Raw genomic sequence first — 21,076 nt, forward strand, 5'->3', positions numbered from 1 at the left:
AGGACAGGGTTGGGAACCACTGCCTTAAGAGATGGAGAGACAGGGAGAGGGTTAAGAATCTCAAGAGTGAACACAGGTAGACTATGTTTGCAGGTATGGATATTGTTTGAAAATTTCATGGTTTTTATGTTTAACTTTATGCTAAGGAGATTTCCTATCTGTGAAAGGTAATATACAGAAATAGAACAAAAACAAAGGACATAAGATAATACCTTTTTTATTGGACTAACAATGCATTTTATGATTGGCTTTCAAAGGAAACCCTTTTCTGATCTGAAGAAGAAGGGGGTTATCTTTGAAGGCTAATCATAAAATGTATTGCGTTAGTTCAATAAAAAGGAAAAGCTACAACTTACCTGTAACATAGTAAATGATAGCAGATAAAGACCTGAATGGTCCATCCAGTCTGTGAATATCCTGAAAACCTGGTCTGCCAGATCTCAAGGACCAGACTTGGGCAGCCCTGCTCCAGATATTCTCACATGTGGGTGACGTCATCCACAAAGCCCCGTATGGACAGTCCTAAAGTGTATTGTCACTAACTTTTTAGAAGTATCTAGATGGCCTGTACTATCCATGTGGGAGTGCCTTCCTGCCCAAATTCGGCTCAAGTGATCATCAGTTCAGTAAAAAAGCTAAGAAGCCAATTAAGGGAGGTGGGAGGGTTGTGAGAATATCTGCCTGCTGTCCCTGGATAACACCTGTTACAGGTAAGTAACTGTACTTTATCCTAGGACAAGCAGGCAGCATATTCTCACATGTGGAACTCCCCAATATGTAAGGGATGGAGGGAAGTTGACATTAATTAGAAAATAAACTTTGCTGAACTGCTTGGCCGAATCGACTATCGTGTCTGGAATGAGACTCCAGACAGTAATGGGATGTGAAAGAAAGTATGAACTAAGGACCAGGTGGCTGCTTTACAAATGTCCTCAATGGGAATAGAACAAAGATAAACTGCTGAAGTCATCATTGCACTAACTTTATGTGATGTGATACGACCATCCAGTGGCAGTCCAGCCAGAGCATAGGGAAAGAAATTATGTAGTCCACTAACCATGTAGAGATTGTGCTTTTAGTAACAGACTGTCAGTCTGTTGGGATTGAAGAAGAGGAACAGTTGGGTAGTAGTTCTGAGGGACTTCATCTGATTAAAGTAGAAAGGTAAGACACTTTGCAGTCCGATGTATGGGGTGTGCTTCACCAAGGTGGAAATGTGGTTCTGGAAAGAAGACAGGTAATACTATACTGTACACTGGCTTGATGAAAAACTGCGACTACTTTAGAGATGAAGTTTGGATAAGTGCAAATCTATCATGATAAAAAGTTGTGCGAGGTAGATCCAATTCTAGTGATTGTAGTTCAGCGTGGAGAATTGATATAGATTAAGATGACTAATTTCCAATAGAAGAATTTAATACAGCTATTCGTAAGAGGACCAAATGGAGGTTGCATCCAAGTCATGAGCACAAAAACGTTAATATTATCACTAATCTCTAAGATTCATAGTCTTTTGTCACATAATAGATATGCTATCTTGCTGCAGTTTGATCTTTCAGCAGCCTTTGATGTAGTAAATCATGATATAATGATCTGCTTACTTTCTGAGGTGGTTTACAGGTTTTCTACACACAAATGAGGTATATATTGATGGTAAAAACATCTACCACATGGAAGTCTGCCTGTGAAGTTCTACAGGGCTCCCCATTGTCTCTTTTACTTTTTAACATTTGTATGACTACATTAAACAACCTCAATTTAGTCGCTTCTGAAACAATTTTTAAATATGCAGCCAATATTTTTATTCTATTAGAAGTATATCCAAAACTGAACAACTTTGAACTTTTATTTCCAGACTTCAAATATGGGCTACCTCTGTTCAAATGAAACTTAATGCAGCCAAGACAAAATTATTATGGTTTGGCCCAAAAATTAAAGTTACCTCTCTCTGTAATTTTGAATTGTGGAGAATCTTTGAAAATTGAATTTTCATGTAGAGTTCAGGGAATAATATTGGACTCTTATTTCAATGTCAGGTGTATCACCTTTCAAAGAAAGTTAGACACCTTTTTCATCAGCAACATTTTGTGGTACCGGTGTAAGCTATTATCCTAACATAATTAGATTATTGTAATTCAATCTATATAAGCCTGAGTAAGGGGAATCTAAAACAGTTACAACTAATCCAAAATACAGCAGGAAAGCTTTGATCATTTGTCTCCTCTTTTGAGAAATCTTCACTGGCTTCCTGTCTATCTTAGAGTAAAATTTAAACTAAACTAAAACTTAACTTTGTATACCGGGTCATCACCAAATAAGGAGCTCAAGTCAGTTAACAGTATTTTTTAAAGATACAGAATAATAGAAAGAAAGAGCCAATAGGTCAAAGAGAAAAAGGCCTAGTGATTTCCAAAATGATTTGCAAACAGAATCGTTTTTAGAGATTTGCTAGAAAGTTGATAGGAGACAGACCCTTAAGGTAAGGGGGATTCCATTCCAATTTTAGTATATGTGCTGCTGAAGCAAGCACAGGGGGATTCCATTCCATAATTCTGTCAGTTTGAAAATAAAAGATTGACTGAGTTTCCTAGTTGCTTTTATTCCCTTGGCTAAGGGAAAGGAAAGCTTAAATGATTGGGTGCTTCTCGCAAAACAAGATCTATAAGCATTCCAAGATAGAGGGACAAGAGGAGCAAAGATACCATAGAGAATCTTGAAGGCAATAAAGACATATTTAAAATGAATCCTGAGGTGGACAGGAAGCCAATGAAGATTTAGAAGCAGAGGAGACACATGATCAAACTTACTTTTTCCAAAGATTAACTTAGCGGCAGTATTCTGTATCAGTTGGAGTATTTGCAGGGAGTTCTTAGTTAAACTCAGATAAACTGCATTGCAATAATCCAACCGGGTTAATATAATAGACTGAACCAGAACAGAAAAATGCTGTTGGTGGAAAAGGCCCCTAACTTTCTTCAACATTCGAAGACTGAAAAAGCACTTCTTAACAAGAGTTTATTTGATCTTTGAAAGTAAGCGAGGAGTCTATGAGAACATCCAATATCCTAGAAGAGAATTTGATCTGTAAGGATACTCCGGAATCCAAAGTCACAGAAGTGGGAAAGCAATCCAATTTTGGACCCAACCATAGAAGCTTAGTTTTAGCAGCATTTAATTTCATCTGAACCGACGTTGACCAAGACTGAAGTTTAGAAATACATTGATTTATTTTAGAAACAATATTAGAAAAATCAGAATCGACCTCAATCAAAATGAAGATGTCATCTGGGTGAGTAAGGTTTCCCAAGCTGTCAAATTGTAATATTTCAATGTACTCATGTAAAGACTGAACACACTTCTATGGTTTTTAAAATAATACATGGACTATTTATGTCTTTGATTCCTCTATCTTTGAATAATCAGAGATCTTCTGATTCAAGAAACTCTCAGAAATTTAAATTGTCCTTTCCATCTTTAAAAGGAATAAAATCTATTGATAATATTACTCAAACTCTCATATACTTTTTACAGTAATTTGGAATGGGATTCCATCTTGTGTTAGAACTTTTCTCTCCTTCTAAATATTCCATAAATCTATGAAATCACTTATTTCAACAGTTCTCAGAAAATTTTAAGGAAAATTAGTTATCTTCTCTCTAGGATGTCAGATGAGGGTCTTCATTAAGTTATTTTCTCTCTAATCTATTTTCACTTGATTATCGATTTTTATGTAAACTTAGGGCTCCTTTTACGAAGCCACGTTAGCGGCTTCAGCACGCATGACTTTTCATCACGTGCTAACCTAAAAACTACTGCCTGCTTAAGAGGAGTTGGTAGCGACAAGGGCGGCCGGCGGTTTAGCGCGCAGTATTATGCGCGTTAAACTACTACCACGCCTTCGTAACAGGAGCCCTTCCTTAATCGAGCTCCTTTTGGAGAGATGACAGTATATAAATCCAAGATTTAGATTAGATTAGGTTCCAAGCAACTGGAGGAGGATTAATTGGAGATCCAGGAAATCTAAAGGATGTAGACAGAGGTTGGTGGTTGAAAGGTACATGAAAGAGTCTGGTAGCACTGAGATGAACAGGTACTAAAGGGGTTGTAAGACCAGTGTCAGACAGATGGAGATAGTAATCCAGGAGTTAATTGCTGTAGACGAACTCAGCGGGTGAAACATGTTCACTTGAAGTAGAAGCATCACAGTATGAAGAATTTCCAGGAGTCGACGATAATGCCTGATACTGCAGCCGAGAGGTGAAGTTATTTATATAGCAGGATGCAGGAACCAGAGTGTAAGATGTAGCAAAAATAGGATGGGACCTCACAATCTTCAGTGTGCAAATTGTTAAATGAACTAAAGGTATTTGGGGGGTTTGGGGTTTGTTTCATGACGATCCTTTTCAGAAAAAATTGAGAATTCTGGCTCAATTCTTAACGGGCCCATATGTAGGAGTTTCTTGTAGGAGTTCCCTTGTGAGCCAGTCCTCCAGGAATCCAAGAAGCTGTGATTCACCAGGTTGTGAAAGAAAATTAATGGAGATTGAGAATCCTTGACTTGCGTTAATAGAGTTGGAAAAAGTTGCAGAGGAATTGGCTCTTTGGTACTGAGGTTTGTCAGCATTGTGATCCCAGCAGCACAAGCAACCCATACAGGAGTGCTAAGAGAAATAACTTCACACACATATGATCAATGTAAACCACAAAAACTTTCTGAAGGCAGAACCTGGTTAGTTTAAAGGCAACTGAATCCTCAGGTCTGTTTCAAAGTATCTCTACCAGTCTCGTGCCTTTTATTAGGATTTAGATAAAATTGAACAAGCAGATATCAGTCAGTTATCAATCAACATGTCATCTGATACAATACATTATTAATCTCATTGCCATTAATCAGGCCATTTTCACGTCAACAAAAGATCATTGCAATTCAGGGAAAAACCTAAACATAGGCACCAGTACTAGATGCCATCAGATGTAATGAAGTTGCTCTGCAGAAGATGCATAAAGTCATCACTAGTGCATTAAATAATAGAGAATATTTGATTCTGTTTACCCATCACCCATTCTGCATCTAAAGGCCTTGTTCCCTTTCTACATTGCCTAATAATCTTTGTTCATATTATTTCCTACAAATGCCAAGGATTTGTATTTTATATACAAGCAGTTCTATTTGTTTCTTTATCAAAGCACAGAGCAATGAAACTGTAAACAATTTATTGTTATTGCAATGGCAATTATTTGGGCACACCTTTGGTCCGTATAAAAGCATTACACACTGTTCAGAATTCAGCAGCTAGGATTTTGATAGGTACATCCTGTTATGAACACATTTCTCCTATTCTGAAGAAGCATCATTGGCTGCCAATTCACTTCTGTATACAATTTTAAAATTCTGAAATTTGTCCTGCAGGGAATCTATGACACTCTACCTGATTATTTGTTAAAGCGTTTGATATTGTATAGGCCAACCAGATCATTGAGGTCTGAAAAATGTTTACTATATGAAAAAGGAGGAAGAGATGTGAGCACAATGAAGTCTTGCTTTTCTATTGCAGGCCCTGTTTTAAGGAATGCATTGTCAGAAATTTTGAGATTTTGTGGAGATTTGTTGAAGTTTAGAAAAGTACTGAAAACACATTTCTTTGCTCAAGCCTTTTTACTGATGTAAGAAGATCATACTTAGTTTGTGAGATGTGACTTTCTTTTTAATCCCTGTTTTTATTTTTATTGTTTTATATTATTGGGAGATAAGTTGTCTTTTTATATTATGTATGCTTATTGTGAGTCACTTAGGCATTATGTGATTAAAAAATATTTTAAATAAACATAACTTTTCATTCTCAGGGACAATCAAGGCTATAAGTATAACATTCCCAAGGATATGATTCTACAGCAAAAACTCTGCTCTTATGACTAATATTTCAGTGTATGCAAAACTCTGCTCTCACAAAACTTTTATATACAGTGGTACCTTGGATTACGAGCATAATCCGTACCAGGAGCATGCTTGTAATCCAAAATGCTCGTTTATCAAAGCGAGTTTCCCCATAGGAAATAATGGAAACTCGCTTTGATAGGTTCCCCCCCCCCAAGGCCAGCAGCGCTGTTCCCCCCCCCCCCACGAGAACCGGCATTGCTCCCCCCGAAGGCCCCCCCCCCCGTGAACCGGCACCTTCCCCCCCGCGATCCGCACCCCCCCCGCCGCCATCGGGCACCCCCCCACCGCGACCTGAGGTCCCCCCAACCCACCTGAACCCTCTTCTTACTTTGCTGTAGCCTCTGCAGCGGCACCGGCACCAGCATGTCTTATGCGTGGTGCCGGTGCCTGTGCCTGAAGATCTGCTTCCTGTGCTGGGCCTTGAGAGTTCACGTTCGACGTGAACTCTCAAGGCCCAGCATAGGAAGCAGATCTTCAGGCACCAGCACCACGCACAGGACATGCTGGTGCCGGTGCCGCTGCGGAGGCTACAGCAAAGTAAGAAGAGGGTTCGGGTTGAGGGGACCTCAGGTCGTGGCGGGGGGGGAGTGCCGGATCGCGGGGGGGGGGGGGAGGGTGCCGGTTCGCAGGGGGGAGGGTGCCGGTTCGCAGGGGGGGGGCGCTCGCAAATCGAAGCGCGCTCGGTTTCCGAGGCACCGATTTTGCAAATGTTTTGCTCGTCTTGCAAAACACTCGCAAACCCGGTGCACTCGTAAACCGAGGTACCACTGTATATATTTTCCGAGAGGGCCCCCAATTATCACCTAGTCCCCTTTGGGCCCATCAAAGTGAAGAAAAAAATTAAATCAGGGTTGTCTTGTTCAATATGGAACTATGAGTATTATGGTGGTTGGTTCCTGTAATCCAACAATTTCGCTGTCACTGCACCTTCTCTCTGGAATTCGCTGCCTAATCATTTATGGATCGAATCCGTGCTAAAGCAATTTAAAACAAAATTTAAAACATTCTTGTTCCAAGATGCTTTTGGATAACTACTGTCCTTTTAAGGACAAAAACAAATTTTATAGCTTTTACCCTCACCTATTGTTTTTCCCCTAAGTGTGCTTTTTCCTCAAAGATTGTAGTTCTGCTCTTCCTTCCTAACTGTGTATAGTTAGTATATATGTTTTGGTATGTGTCTACTAACCTAACCTGGTTCTGTTTACTATTTTAACTCTAACTTGTTTTTTAAGATACTTTTTATTTCTGTACACCGCCTAGAAATTTGATTAAGTGGTATAAATTTTTTTTTTTTAAATAAACTTGAAACTTGAGTTTGAAAAGCACCTTTCCAATCAAAGAGAGGGGATGAATACAGGAATTTGTTTAAGAGTGGCTACTCGTGAGGTTGAAGGAATCTACTTAATCTGTCTACCAGAGAATGATGGTTATCCGTAAGACATACTGGTTTTAGGAAGATGATGTGTGGGATTATCCAGGACTATATTTGTAATGTCGCTTGGCAGATAGAACAAGAGACTGGACCTCACTGCTTGTATATAAAATACATGGTCAGCTGGGTATTTGTTCCACTTAGAATGACAGTGTTTAAGAGATTATCTACAAAGGTGTGAAGGCTCTTGAGCTCAAATCAACATGGAGGTTGTTTCAAGTACAGTCCTTGAATGTTGAATATGAAGGTCATCCAGGTGAACTCCCCATCTATACTTGAATGTATCTGATGATAGTATCTGTTGATGTGGAGAACATGGAATTGTAGTCTTCTGAATAGATTTTGGGTTTTATTTTTTGAGGGTCACTGAAGAGAATGTCAGGGTGGGAGGGCAACCTAGAGACGGTGTGAGTGGAGTTCTGTAGCCCATGCTCACTTAGAGGCTAGATTCCATTGTGTAGTTCTGATATGTAGTCATGCAAACAGGATGACATGAATTGTGGATGCAATGTGATGTAACAAGACTGAGATAGAGTGTGTAGACCAAGTTGACGCAGACTTCATGAGTGGATTATATGGCTGTTCATGATAGAATGGAGAATAAGCAGCTGGGATGAGTTAGACATATAAATAAATCCAATAAACTTTGCAAGAGTGAATAGTTTGAAGCGAGTTGGGTCATTCTGACCAGAGTGAAATTTCATATTTAGTTAAATATAGATAAAACTTTGAATACTTATAGTAGACTGTTAGCTGTAGTGCTGAGAAGGCGAGAGACTACATGAAGTGCTGTGAAGCTGGAAGCTATGCTCAGGCTGGGCCAGTACCAGAAGTTTTTTTGCAAACACTGACATCAACTGCATTTGCAGTATTGCAGCTAGCTTTTTATCGTGAAGAAAGCATAATTATGCTTCATGGGTCTTACTATGCAAGTGGTGATGAAACTGAAACGATCTGCCCTAGAATGAACAGAAGCTTAGTGTAGAGTAGAAAAACATTCCTGACAGACATGTTGGAAAGCTGGTGTGGACTTGGAAGATAAGGGTATAGATCCAGTTTGTTTATGCTGGGTGATTTTTTGCATGGTTTCTTCAAACCTATCAGCAAACAGTGCGTCTCCCAAGCAAGGTGTATTTGCAAAGCGGTTCTGTGTTGTAGGGTCTAAGTCTGACAGGGCAAGCCATGCCATGCCTGATGCTGCATTAACATAGATAGAGCCAAAGCTCTTGAAGACACCTCAAAGGCATCAAAGGCTGACCTAGCCATGAACATTCTGGTTTGTAGGAGATTGTGAATTGTTTACTGAAAATCTTGAAGCTGGTCTGAAGAAATTGTTGAAACGGAGTGATATGTTTTACCTGCTGCTTAAAGTAGAAAGACATATAAAAATTAAAATTAAAGAATGCAGCTGGTGAGCAATTGAATTCTGAAAAAGACGACCAAAGCTATCCAAATTAAGCCCTCTCTGCTTGGAGGCATACTGGTATAAGATCTAGAGCTGGAGGACTTCTTTAAGACAGATAGTACTAGAAGTGACTTATGATGGAGCTGGGGTTTGTCAGAGGACAGGAGTGCACTCTATAAAAGGGAGTCCAACTGCTGTGGAGCCACTGGATTTATGATGGGAGACTCCCAGTTTCTAAACATAGAAGGTTATGGAATGAGAGTTTGAATAGGTCTCTGGGAACTTCTTCAGTCTACAGCATCAAGAAGATCAGCTCTTCGTTCAATATCCAACTCCAAGTGGATAGATAGAGCTTGCCCCAATTGTTTAACAACATTTGAAAAGGATAGGCTCTCAGAGGAGACGGTCTGAAGACAGGCCATAAGAGTCTGGAGGAGACAGGGCTGGTTCAGTGGCATAACATCTAGAGATCTGATGCTAAAGGAGTGCGATGCCTTGATGGTCATCACAAACCATGGTCGTGGTTTGTGATGTCGATATTAATGTCAAAAAGAACTCCCATAATACTTGACGTCGGTCAACTGAAGATGAGAAAGTGCTATGATACCATGAATGTTAAGTCATTCCTCTAAGTGCTGAAGGCGAGTGAGATCTGATACCTTGGGCCTTGAGAACTATGCTTAGGCTGGGCTGGTATCGATAGTCTTGGCAGCTACTGGTGTCAACTGCATTTGCAGTATTGCAGCTAGCATTTTATGGAACAGCTTCCTAATCTGGTCTTGGCTGGGTGGCACCGGTACCATGTTTGACATCAGTACAGAAGTTGCAGCAGGGCATCAAGGTGTTGGGGACCTTGATGAAGAGGCATGCCTCAGAGATGACACAGCCTGCACCAATGGGGAACGCTGATGGCGTTGTCACTTGGCATGCATCGACTTACTTGATGCTGGAGATGTCTTGGTCGTCTGATGGGAAGACGAAGTTGGCTTCTGAGGTTGGATACCGAGTCCGCCGTCAAGGGCGTTACCAATATTGATGGCGATGATGCTGGTACCAAAGGGCAAGGTTTTTCAACTGCAGAAATTGTCGATGAGAACCCAAAGAGTTTCTCCTGTTGTAGGCATCAAGCCTTCACAGATAAGAACATAAGAAGTTGCCTCCGCTGGGTCAGACCAGGGGTCCATCGCGCCTAGCAGTCAGCTCCCGCAGCGGCCTATCAGGTTTCTGAAGTGTTAAGCAGCGGGTACAAGAGTCGACTCGATGCTCAGGACCAAGGCACTGAATACACCACTTATGGGAATCAGTGATTGAAATGGCCCTGTTACATCAAGAGCATCTCTTGAACCCGCTAGAAGGCTTCAAAATGGAAGGGGAAATTGCCGAGGCTAAATAAAAAGTAGCCTTTCAGCGCTATAGAAATTATAAATAGTAGTAGTAGTATCAGCTATTAGGACCAAAGGCGGATGGCAGAATTATATGGAAAAATAGTGGATGCTCCCAGCTGGGAGAAGGGCGGCAGAGGAGCCAAAGGCCCCAACTCAAAAATAGGAAGAATTTCAACGGAAACCGAAAAATAACAAAATGAAAGTAAATAAAGAATTGAGGGAAAAATAATGAAGCGGGAAGGCACAAGAGAAAAAAAAAACACATACTATTGGAATGACTCCAACTCTATGTCTTCTTAGCTCTGCGGAAAACTAAGAACTGATAATCCTGTGAATTGAAGTCAGGCAAAAAGGCATTTGCACATGCGTGGTACCGGCTGTCTAGCATGACAGTACACTTTAACACTGTCCGTACCAAGCTCTGTGGTAACGTCACCCACATGTATGAATATGCTGCCTGCTTGTCCTGGGATGAAAGGTATTACCTTATTTCCTTTATTTTCTTGTTTTATCTAATATAATAAAACCCTTTACTCACGCATGCGCAGTTGAGACGGCATGATCCCTGCCACCGATATCTTAACCCAACCCTTCCCCTCCTCCTAGATAAATTCTCCCCCAAAACCTCCACTTAAATAATCTCTTCCTCCCCAAAACACCAACAAAGTATTCAGATCCCTGAAATGTTACGTAATCTTATTTGTACTCTAACTGTAATCTATTTGTTATATCACACAGTAACGTACAGTCAATTTAATATCCAATTTGCAAGTTCTTCCAGAATTAATCCAGGTACCTCTCTTCCCTTGTAACCAAAAAAACAACAACAAAAAACCCCAAAACTGTTGTAACTTCACTGGAAATGTCCAGTTAGCTCTTTTGTAATCCGCCTTGAACTGCAAGGTATAGGCGGAATAGAAGTCCCTAATGTAATGGTCGTGTTCTATGTGCAGCGCATGCGCGGCGATGGAGTCTATGGCGGTTTGATTTGTGGCGCGTTAAGAGGAGCCTGCAGCGCTGATTTTACCCATTACCGACATCGTGTGAGACTCGGGAGGGGAGGGGGGATGAGAAACGCTATTGATGGCTGGCCTACTACAGGACAGGGGGAGGTAAAAGAAAGGGAAAAGGGCTACTGCAGAATAGGGAAAACAGAATGGGTGCTGCTGGAGAGGGGGGAGATAAAAGGAAGGGAGATGGGCTACTGCAGGACACGGGGAGCAGGCAAGGGTGGGTGCACAGGGAAGGGAGGGGAAATGCTGCTGCTGCTGCACAAGGAAGGGGGGAATGCTGCTGCACAGGGAAGGGGGAATGCTACTGCTGCACAGGGAAGTGGGGGGAGAGGGAAGGGGGACCAGGGAGCAACCTTGGGGGGGGGGGGGGAGACAGAAGAGAGCCATGGAGAGAAACAGAAAGACAGGCAGGCAGCATATGAGAATGAAAGACAGACAAACAGAAAAACAGTGGGCAGGAAGAGACACAGAAAAAAGGAAGAACGAGACAGGGGCAGGGAGAGAGACAGAAAGAAAAACAGACAGACAGAGGGCCAGAGAGAGAGCGCGAGACAGCCAGAAAGACAGACAAAGGGGGCCAGGGAGAGAGACAGACAGACAGCGGGAGGGAGAGAGAAAGAAAGAAAGATAAGACAGCAGGAGGGAGAGACACAGAAAGAAAGGAAGAAAGAGACAGGGGCAGGGAGAGACACAGAAAGACAGACAGACATATTCTAGCACCCGTTAATGTAATGGGCTTAAACACTAGTTTCTATATATTACCTTTCAAACAATATCCACATCAGCAAACACAGTGCCTGTGCTCACTCTTGAGATTCTTAACCTTCTCCCTGTCTTTCCATTTCAAGGTACTGTGCTAACAAATGTCCTTATTTATTACCTCCATCATAGTAAGAAGTCTATTCTGCAAATATCATAGCCAACTCACTTACTCAATAGGGAATTGTAAGCATACTTCAACTTTCAATCATATCCTGCCGAATATGCTGTTGCTCCAACAACTGTATATTATGTTCCATTTGAGCAATAGCCTCTCTTCATATGCAGAAAGAGTGGATGGTTTCTTTGCCTTCAGTAGGGTGGTAATGACCACTTCCAAATATCTTCTCTTGGCTAGCACCATGCACTCAACAACCATGCTGTAAGAACGAAGTGACCCAGATCTTCTAAAGCAAATCAGTCCCTGTATGTGCACATCCGGATAAACCTGGATCCAGCCCTATTTGCCCACTTGTAGGTGTACAAAATCCACATACCAAGGATGCCTGGGTCAATCCGGGGCCATAAGTATCATCCTCCCTGGGCGAGACGCTATGTGACAGATGACTTGGCCTATCAGGGGCCATGAAGAAAACACATATAGCAGTCCAGTTTTCGGCCATGATTGCATCAAGGCATCCAGCCCTGCACTTCCGGTCTTGTATCTTCGGCTGAAAAAAGGAGGCGCTTTCTTATTGTGTGCCATTGCCATAAGATTGAATATCAGATGCTCTCAATGACCGACAATGTCTTGGAACGCACACAGGGCCAACAATCACTCTCCCAGGTCCAATGTCTGCTGAGGTAGTTCGCGTGCACATTGTCCACGTCAGCTGCATATGCCGCTGTGATGGCCAGCAGGTGCTTTTCTGCCCAAGTGAACAGTAGATTTGCCTCTAGTTGGACTGATGTGCTTCTGGGTGCCTCTCTGCTGGTTGACAAAGGCCACTACTGTGGAATTGTCTGAAAATACTCTTATGGCTCTGCCTTCCGGCACCAACTGTAGGTTTCACAGAGCCAGGAGGACAGCTCTCTGTTCTAGCCTGTTTATCGACCACGTCTGCTGAGATGGTGTCTACTTCCATTGCAACGAGCAACCACTGCACTGCGTCCCTCATCTAAACAGGCTGGCATCCATTGTCAGTGTGACCCAGGAAACCCTTTTGCTAGAAACTATGCAAGTGGATCCACCAGCTCATGCTGTTGTGGGACTGCCTCTGTCCAGGGTAGAGGGGCCTATAGGGAGTCTTTATGGGGAGACCAATGAGACAAAAGTGAATCCTGAAGTGGACGCATATGCGCCCTTACCCAAGGCACTACTTCTATGGCAGTTGCAAGAGCCCAGAACCCGTAGATAGTGCCATGCTGTAAGCGTTAGCTATAACAGTAGGTTCATAATTTGCTCCCAAAGCTTCCATCTGCATGACTCTAGTAGAAAAACTTAACCTTCCATTGTATTGAAGAGAACATCCAGGTATTCCAAAGAATGAGTGGGGACTAATTGGCTCTTTCAAACGTTTACAATCCAGCCCAGACTCTGCAGTTTGTACAACTGCCGCCATTGATCTTTCTTCCTCTTCTCAAGATGGGGCTATGATGAGCAAGTTGTCTAGATAAGTATGAACCAGTCAACCCACCTGCAGAGATGAGCTGCAGCCACCACCATCACCTTAGTGAATGTCCGGTGTGCTGTTGCCAGCCCAAATGGTAGCACAGAGAATTGATAGTGATTCTCCAACACGTGAAATCTCAGGAACTTTGTGAGCCAGGAAAATTGGAATGTGGAGTTAAGCCTCTGTCAAATCCAAGGAAGCCAGCAATCCTTTCTTCCTCTACAAAGAGGACTTGAGCCTCTAAAGTCTTAGGGGCTTCTCTCTCACACACACCTGAAACTATTTATTAAGAAGCCCAAGGAGAATACTATGAAAGCTGAAGAGTTAATTTTGGCATGGAAGAGTTGCCTAATAGTTAGTGCAGTAGGCTGAGACTCTGGGAAACTGGGTTTTGATTCCCACTCTGACTCTTTGTGACCCTGGGCAAATCCCCTAACCCTCTACTACCCAAGATACAAAAACAGATTGTGAACCTACTAGGGATAGAGAATCTATATACTTTATAATAAACAAATTGCTTTGGTTTTCTCAGAAAGATGGTATATCAAATCCATGACCCTTTGTAAGGGTTAAATGACAAGTAATGAAATCACCTCCATAACTTTAGTTTAAATGAAAATATAATGAATAAGACAAAAATAATGCTTGAAACTTGCTCTTTTATTACATGTATTTACTTTGCTACAGACACCACTATTTGCCACATATTTCTACCAACAATGGACAAGTTTTTGAAAGCAGTCATGAAAGCACTGAACATCTTTTCTCTTCAACCAAATGCTCAACAGTCCTTTCTACCTTTTTCATTCAAATCAGATGCCCCCAAAGGTAGTCCCTTCAATTTTGGAAGGATGGAAATAGCTTGATGCTAAGTCTGGGCTGTATGGCCAATCAGGTAAGACTGAAACTCATCTTCGTAATTGCTTCTATGGTGTTTTGTACCAAGGCCTAGCATTGACATGGTGCAACCAAATTTCCAAGTACTTCCAAACTCTTCAACCCTTCTTGCAAACTTTAAAGAGTTTCAGTGTAATGCTTTGCATTATCCTCTAATCGTTATTTACAAGTTTATCAAGCTTTCTCATGCCATCTATTGCTGTCACAGTTCATCCATTATGTTTTTAATCATACAAGTCATCCTTCCCTGGTCCACAATCTTGCATTTTAGTCCAGCAAAACAGTTTTCACATCAACAAAGTCATCACCATAATCAACCTGCATGCAGTGATAAATTTCAATTGAATGAACTCCTTTAACAGTCAGCAATTCTATTACATCACCTGCTCAAAATGCACAACTACTCACTTCATGCTTCCATTTCACAAGAAATAGCCTCTTCACATAGGCTTCTCACCAACTGAGGTGAAGGAAGAGATTTCATAAAACAAGTGAATATGTGTAGCATGTCAGTGCTGCCATATGTTGCTACATTATGGAGTTGGAGTTACTACTTTTCATTTAACCTCATAGCTACTGAAGCATCCCACTCACAGCAACATCCTGGCACAGAAGGGCAGTTAAACACTGTAGTTTAATCAGATATCCACAGCACCTTTGGTAGATGTTTGAAAGATATTTTCTACCATATAAGCACTTCTTAAAACTATACAACATACTATCTCAAAAGAATAAATAGAATGCAGTATTAAACAGTTCTTTCAAATAAAAATCACTCTCTATAAGAGGCCAAAAGCTTTTTTTTTTCTGCTGCAATGAAGAGACAAAAACATGAGAAGTATGAAAAAGTACAACCCATATTTGGCAACATGGCCAAAAACAGATGGCATGGACTTATGAGGTAGCAGCTGGACCTAAAGTCCCAAGCATGCTCAGAAAAACCTTCTTGGTTTTTATGATATTTGAGAGAGTTATCTGTGCTGGTGTTGGATGATATTGACTTGTGACCAATTCATCCTGCCTGCCAATGCAGAAGCCAGCTTTCCATTTATGTGATGGATGAAGCATTACACTAATACAATGAAAGGGAGGAGGAAGAGAAATGGTTCCATCCAATTTTCTAACTTAAAATAACAAAATCTATTCAAAACCAAATTCTGAATTTATGTAGCTTGTGTACTTTTTTAAAAATTTAGGTTTCTATTTCTCAACTAGTTTCTCTTTGAAATGGCATACTACTTAGTGACTAGTTATTTTTTTTAATTACCGTAACTTTTGTTCTTGTCTCAACTGTTTCTAAAATTAAAGCCAACAAAAATGCTTCTGCAATTTAGTGCTTAGAAAATTCAAGCTTTTTAGTTTGGTACATAATCCCTATACAGTAGGGATTTACATATAAAATAACTCTTCAACCTGTTAAGTCATCCTCCAAATGTTAACCCTTTAACATGGAAGTGTGTTAAAGAAATTGAAAAACCAGTCCTTGGGTAGATATCCTACACACTGCTCCAAAACTTAAGGAACAACTAGGTAACATTAAGAAGCTGAATTCCAATCTGGGAAAAAGAGTTTGTCCAAGCTTAAACACAAATTGCTAACTGTATTTTCCCCCTATACCCAACTCACAAAAGACACAAGAAAGCCATTCATGAAATAATGCACCACAAACATATGCATTTATTCATTTCCAAATTAAGCAAATGACAGACCCAATTGCTTTCCTTTTTCTTTACCTATGCTTGGTGATATTAAATAATTAAATCTCAAAGTAGTGAGATATCATGCACGACTAGAAAAACATACTGAAATTTAAACCAGAAAATGCATCATCGTTGATATGTTAACAGCTTCGACTTCAAAATGCTTAAAAATAACAGATTCTTAAAAGCTTGTGCTGGGATTGTTAGATTCACAACAGATTTAGAAGATACTACTTGGCTCACATTTCAAACAAAAATAGATAAGCAAGATTCATGCTATGTTAGTATACAATTTCTCCTTGCTCTACTGAAAGATCACTATTCACCTTGAATTAACTTTTAATAAAAACAAAGTGCATACAGAAATATACAACAATTTTAAGAAAAAAATGGTCCCAACAATTAAAGTCTATGACAAATAGCTTTTTATAAATACTTCTGTGTAATAGGTACAATTATACTCAAAGTACAGTTCTCTTGAAATCTTCAAAAAATGTTCCTGTTAATCCACAAATAGTGCTTGTTTTAGGTTAGCATTTCTGTTAAATGCGTGCGATGAGCTACTTGTTATCCAAGCGTAGCAGCTGCTCCTTACCATTTATTGTTAAAGATTTTAATTGGCCATCTTCTTCAACTTCTACTCTTTCTTCTCCATTCTCAACAATTCTGTTGGGCAAATAAATTATTTTACAAAAGGCATTTACAAGCATTTAAATACAATACAACAATGTCATTTATCTTAGTGTTTTCTGTGATCACACAGGTGGATGGCATTTAAGAGACAGAAAATGCTAAAGCTAGAAAATCCTAGAAGGTACCACACAGAGTATGCCATGAGACCTCCTCAGTAACACAATGCAAGATAAGAGAAAAATCTGGGGACTCCAAGGAAAGGTGGGAATTTATCTGTGACAAACTTAATCCTGCAGTCCATGAGAACAAGCAAGTAAGCAACCTTACTTTCTCTATGAACATGCAGTTGAGTCAACCTCATATGTAGGAAATCCTTAAGTTTTAAAGCCCCTTTTCTACCGATGACTGAAGACGCATGCAAAATGATTTCATGGCAGGGAATTTAAAAGTTTAGGCCTCTTTTTTTTTTTTAACCACTCAAATCTACCATCATGAAGGAAATGAGAATCTAAACAGTAGTGAGGTAATGAATATACTGAATTTCCTGGTATAGGCAGTCCCCGGGCTAAGAACGGATTCCATTTTTTAAACCGTTCTTAAGCTGAATTTGTATGTAACTCGGATCCTAGTATTCTTTCCACCTTGAGGTCCCTCTTGCATCCCTTTCCATCCATTCAACTGTTCCCTCTCAAACACCACATCCAACATTACTCTCTCATCTCTCTCTTCCCCATTCATCTCTACCTCACTCCTCTCCCACCACCCTGTACAATTCTCTCTCCCTCCCCATGCCCAACAATTCTCCTCTTTCTTCTTCTCCCCATGTGCACCATCTCTCTTTCCCTCTCTCTCAGACACCCAATTCACCCTTTCTATTCTCTCCCCCACCTCAGCATCTTTCCCTCACTCTCTCCATTCTTCCATCTGAAGTAAAAAAGCTGCTTACTTTTCCTCACTGGAAGTCCGATGTGATGAAAAAAACCCAAAAATAAAACCCACAAGCAGTGTTCTCCCCAGAATTTTTTCCAACCGGGTGGCATGAAAAAGTAGCCGGGTGGGGCGGGATGCGGAAATTTGGTGGTTAGAATAGGGTCATTAAATCTAGTGGCGTACCTAGTATATATATGACAGCCAGTACTGATCACTTTTTAACAACCCCCTCCTCAATATAAAAAAAAAAGTTATTTTTAGTAATAATCCATGAGTCACACAATAAGGATGCACCTAGGAAAAGGCAGCATCTTAAACACTGAAGTGAGCACTAGAACACCAACAAACACATTGTAAAACTAAACAAGCCAGATCCTGCACAGTCAATTGATCCTGTACAGTCAATGCTAAAAGAAAACCATGTCCTTTTCATACACACTTGTCCAATATGGAATAATCACAAACTAAAAATAGAAATATTGTAGACAAAAAAAACTGAACTGCCAAGAAACCAGACTCTACATACAATGCAACACCACAGAAACAGTGACACATGTCCCCTAATACTGTGCAAAATGTAAAGACAGTAGATGTAAATTTGAAAAAGGTGATACATAACAATCACCACTTTACAAATTAACAAATATAAATAAAATAAATAACGAGAAATAATAAAATACCATTTTATTGAACTCATCCATTTTTCAATTAAGTTTCAGAGGCCAAATGTTTCTTCTAAAGAGTACAGTATACTGCTGTTATGGTATCCTGTCCTGACCTGAGCAAAGGGGTTTAGTCCAGAAAAAAACTGCTTTATTTCCATTTCCTATTTATAAACTTTTATCAATACAGTTACAATACTACTTGATTCTAAGTAAAGCAACAAAAAAATTATTTCTACCTTTTGTCGTTTCTGCTTTAATCATCTTCTCTTTGCTCTCTTCTTTCTATTCAGTGTTCGTCCTCTCTCCCTTCCATGCAACATCTGCCCTCTCTCTTTGCCCCTTCCACCCAGCTTCTGCCCTCTCTATCTCTACCCCTTCCATCTCTACCTCTTCCATATGGCATCTTCCCTCTTTCTATGTCCCTTCAATAAACTATATATCCTGTACCCTTTCTCTCCTTTGTACATGATTCATTTCAGCTTCACCCCCTCCCCTATGTTATGGCATCTCTCGTCTCCTTTCCTTCCTTTCTTCCCACTCATCCCCATGATTTGGCATCTCTATCCCCTTCCCTCCCCCCATGTCCTGGCATCTCTCTCCTCTCCTTCTCTTCCATCTCTGCCTCCCTCTCCATGGCCTGGTATCTTCTTTCTTTCCCTCCCTCTCATGATCTTGGCATCTCTCTTCCCCAGGCCTCCTTCCCATCTGCTTTTTTTCTCACCTCATTTCTTGTTCAGTGCCAAACAGAGAGATAAAAAGGTGGGAATGAATCTTTCACTTTCAGCTGTCTTCAATTTTTCTGCCTCCTTCTCAAATCTGTTTACCTTTTCTTCTTCCCTTTCCTTCATGTGCAGTACATTTCCCCTCTTCTTGTTCCCTCTCTCTCCTCCCCCTGTAAATGCAGACTTTCTCCCTTCCTTCCATGTGCATTTTCCCTCTCCCTGTCCTCCTATCCAAATGCAGAATTTCCCCCTTCTCCCCATTTTTCTCTCTCTTTACCCCACTTAGCATCTTCCCCATCTCTCTTCCACCCTCTCTCTGACACCCAATTTTGGGTAGCCAGAAATCCAAGTTGGTGGGCATAAGAACCCCACCCCACAGGCAATCTAGTCTCTTCCACCTGGGTGATCTGGTCTCTCAACTCCTCTGTTGCCACCGTGACCGTGTACCTTTTAGGATTCATATCTTCATTGGCAGCAAACAGTACAATGTTTCTGACAATCTATGCAGATAGGAAGTTGTGTCTGATGGAAAGCTGTGGGGCTGGTTCGAACAGTATCAGTCATGCTGCTTGCTGCTGGTGAAGATCTGAACTTTTAAAAAAATATGCAGGAGGGAGAGGTTTTGGAGTTTTTAGCTAGCAGGGCCTGGGGATCCCGTCCAGCTAGATCAGAGATATTTGACTGATGGGTGGGCCTGGGCCAACCCATGTCTATGCCACTAGGTCTATGTCTTTTCCTGCCCTGAGGGAACTGCTCCTGTTTTTCTGCCCTCCTTTACTCCTGTCTCTCCCTGACCCTCTTGCTCCTGTTTCTCTTTCTGCCCTCCCTTACTCCTGTCTATCTAGTTTCCCTTCCCCAAGCTCCCAATCAGCATGCAGCTGTTCTTTGTCCTTTCCTCACCCCATTGCCATCTCTGCTAGCCAGTATTAATTATAAGCAAAGCTGCGCAGGATTGCAGCTGTCTGCCTGCCGGCTGTTTCCTCTGGCCGGTCCTGTTTCCTCTGCTGTAGCCGCTTTCTCTGTCCTCTCCCATGGCTGCTTTCTATGCCCCCCACCTCCTCTGCTGCACAGAACCACGACTTGTGCCCTCCTTTCTCGGACTCGTGCGAGGTCAACGGCAAAGTTGGGACTGGACAGTAGAAGATTCGCCGGGGAGCCCCAAACACAGAGACGCGAATGAGATGCAAGCCGTGGCGAGAGACAGCTATCAGGCACAGCCCCCGCCGCTTCAGGCTCTCAGAAACCCAATCCGCTTCCTTCTCCTCCACTCTGCTTTGGCTTTGAGGTCACCCACACCCACCGCGGCAAAGGAAGTTGCGGCAGTGGGGTAGCTAGCTCCATTCCAGTTGGAGGCAACTTGTTACTTCCGGCGGGGGGAGGGGGGGAACCACAGGGGAGCGCTAATACCAGGGGGGGGGGGGGGCCTAAGCCCGTGTTCCCATCGATGTCGGGGGGGGGGGGGGCTCATCGCCGTTGCCTCATCTGTTTGCCCTCCATCAACGGGCCCCCTGACAGTTTTGGGCCTATTCGTTAATCCAGCCCTGTCTGTGCCGGCTTCTCTTCTCTTCCCTACCTCCCCCCCCTCCCGGGACGTAACTTCCGGTTTTGGAGGGAAGAGAAGGGAAGCCGGCATGGACAGTGGTACCGTTAGAGCCCCAGAGCACGGGTTCAAGTTGCTTGCTGCCGTTAAAAAATAAAAAAATAAAAAAAAAAAATCAGGTGGAAACTTTTGGTGGCTGAACTTTCGGCAGCTCTTCAATGTTAGGCAGCAGGATTCACGACAGTTGACAGCCGGGTGCTCACTTAAATTAGCTGGCCAGAGCGCCCGGCTAAAAGGCGCTAGGGAGAACACTGCACAAGATTATATTGTATATTCCAAAGCAAATAACTTTTTATTCTAGTAATTAGTATTACAGCAGCATTTGTCAAATCAGTTTGGACATATACAATGGAGAGAAAAAACCTCATATGAACAGTGCCAGCA

At 41.6% G+C, this 21,076-nt stretch overlaps 1 protein-coding gene across 2 annotated transcripts in view; it reads right to left on the reverse strand.

Annotated features, from left to right (window-relative positions):
* DNAJB6 (DnaJ heat shock protein family (Hsp40) member B6) overlaps positions 1-21,076 on the reverse strand; it is a 308,250-nt gene that overhangs the window by 128,468 nt on the left and 158,706 nt on the right. For both annotated transcript variants that reach the window (XM_033931602.1, XM_033931601.1), the window contains one exon: positions 16,738-16,808. In XM_033931602.1, the coding sequence (XP_033787493.1) occupies positions 16,738-16,808 (71 nt within the window). The remainder of the gene's footprint in view (positions 1-16,737; positions 16,809-21,076) is intronic.

This window comes from Geotrypetes seraphini, chromosome 2 (assembly GCF_902459505.1).
Source record: "Geotrypetes seraphini chromosome 2, aGeoSer1.1, whole genome shotgun sequence".
Taxonomy (NCBI): Eukaryota; Metazoa; Chordata; class Amphibia; order Gymnophiona; family Dermophiidae; genus Geotrypetes; species Geotrypetes seraphini.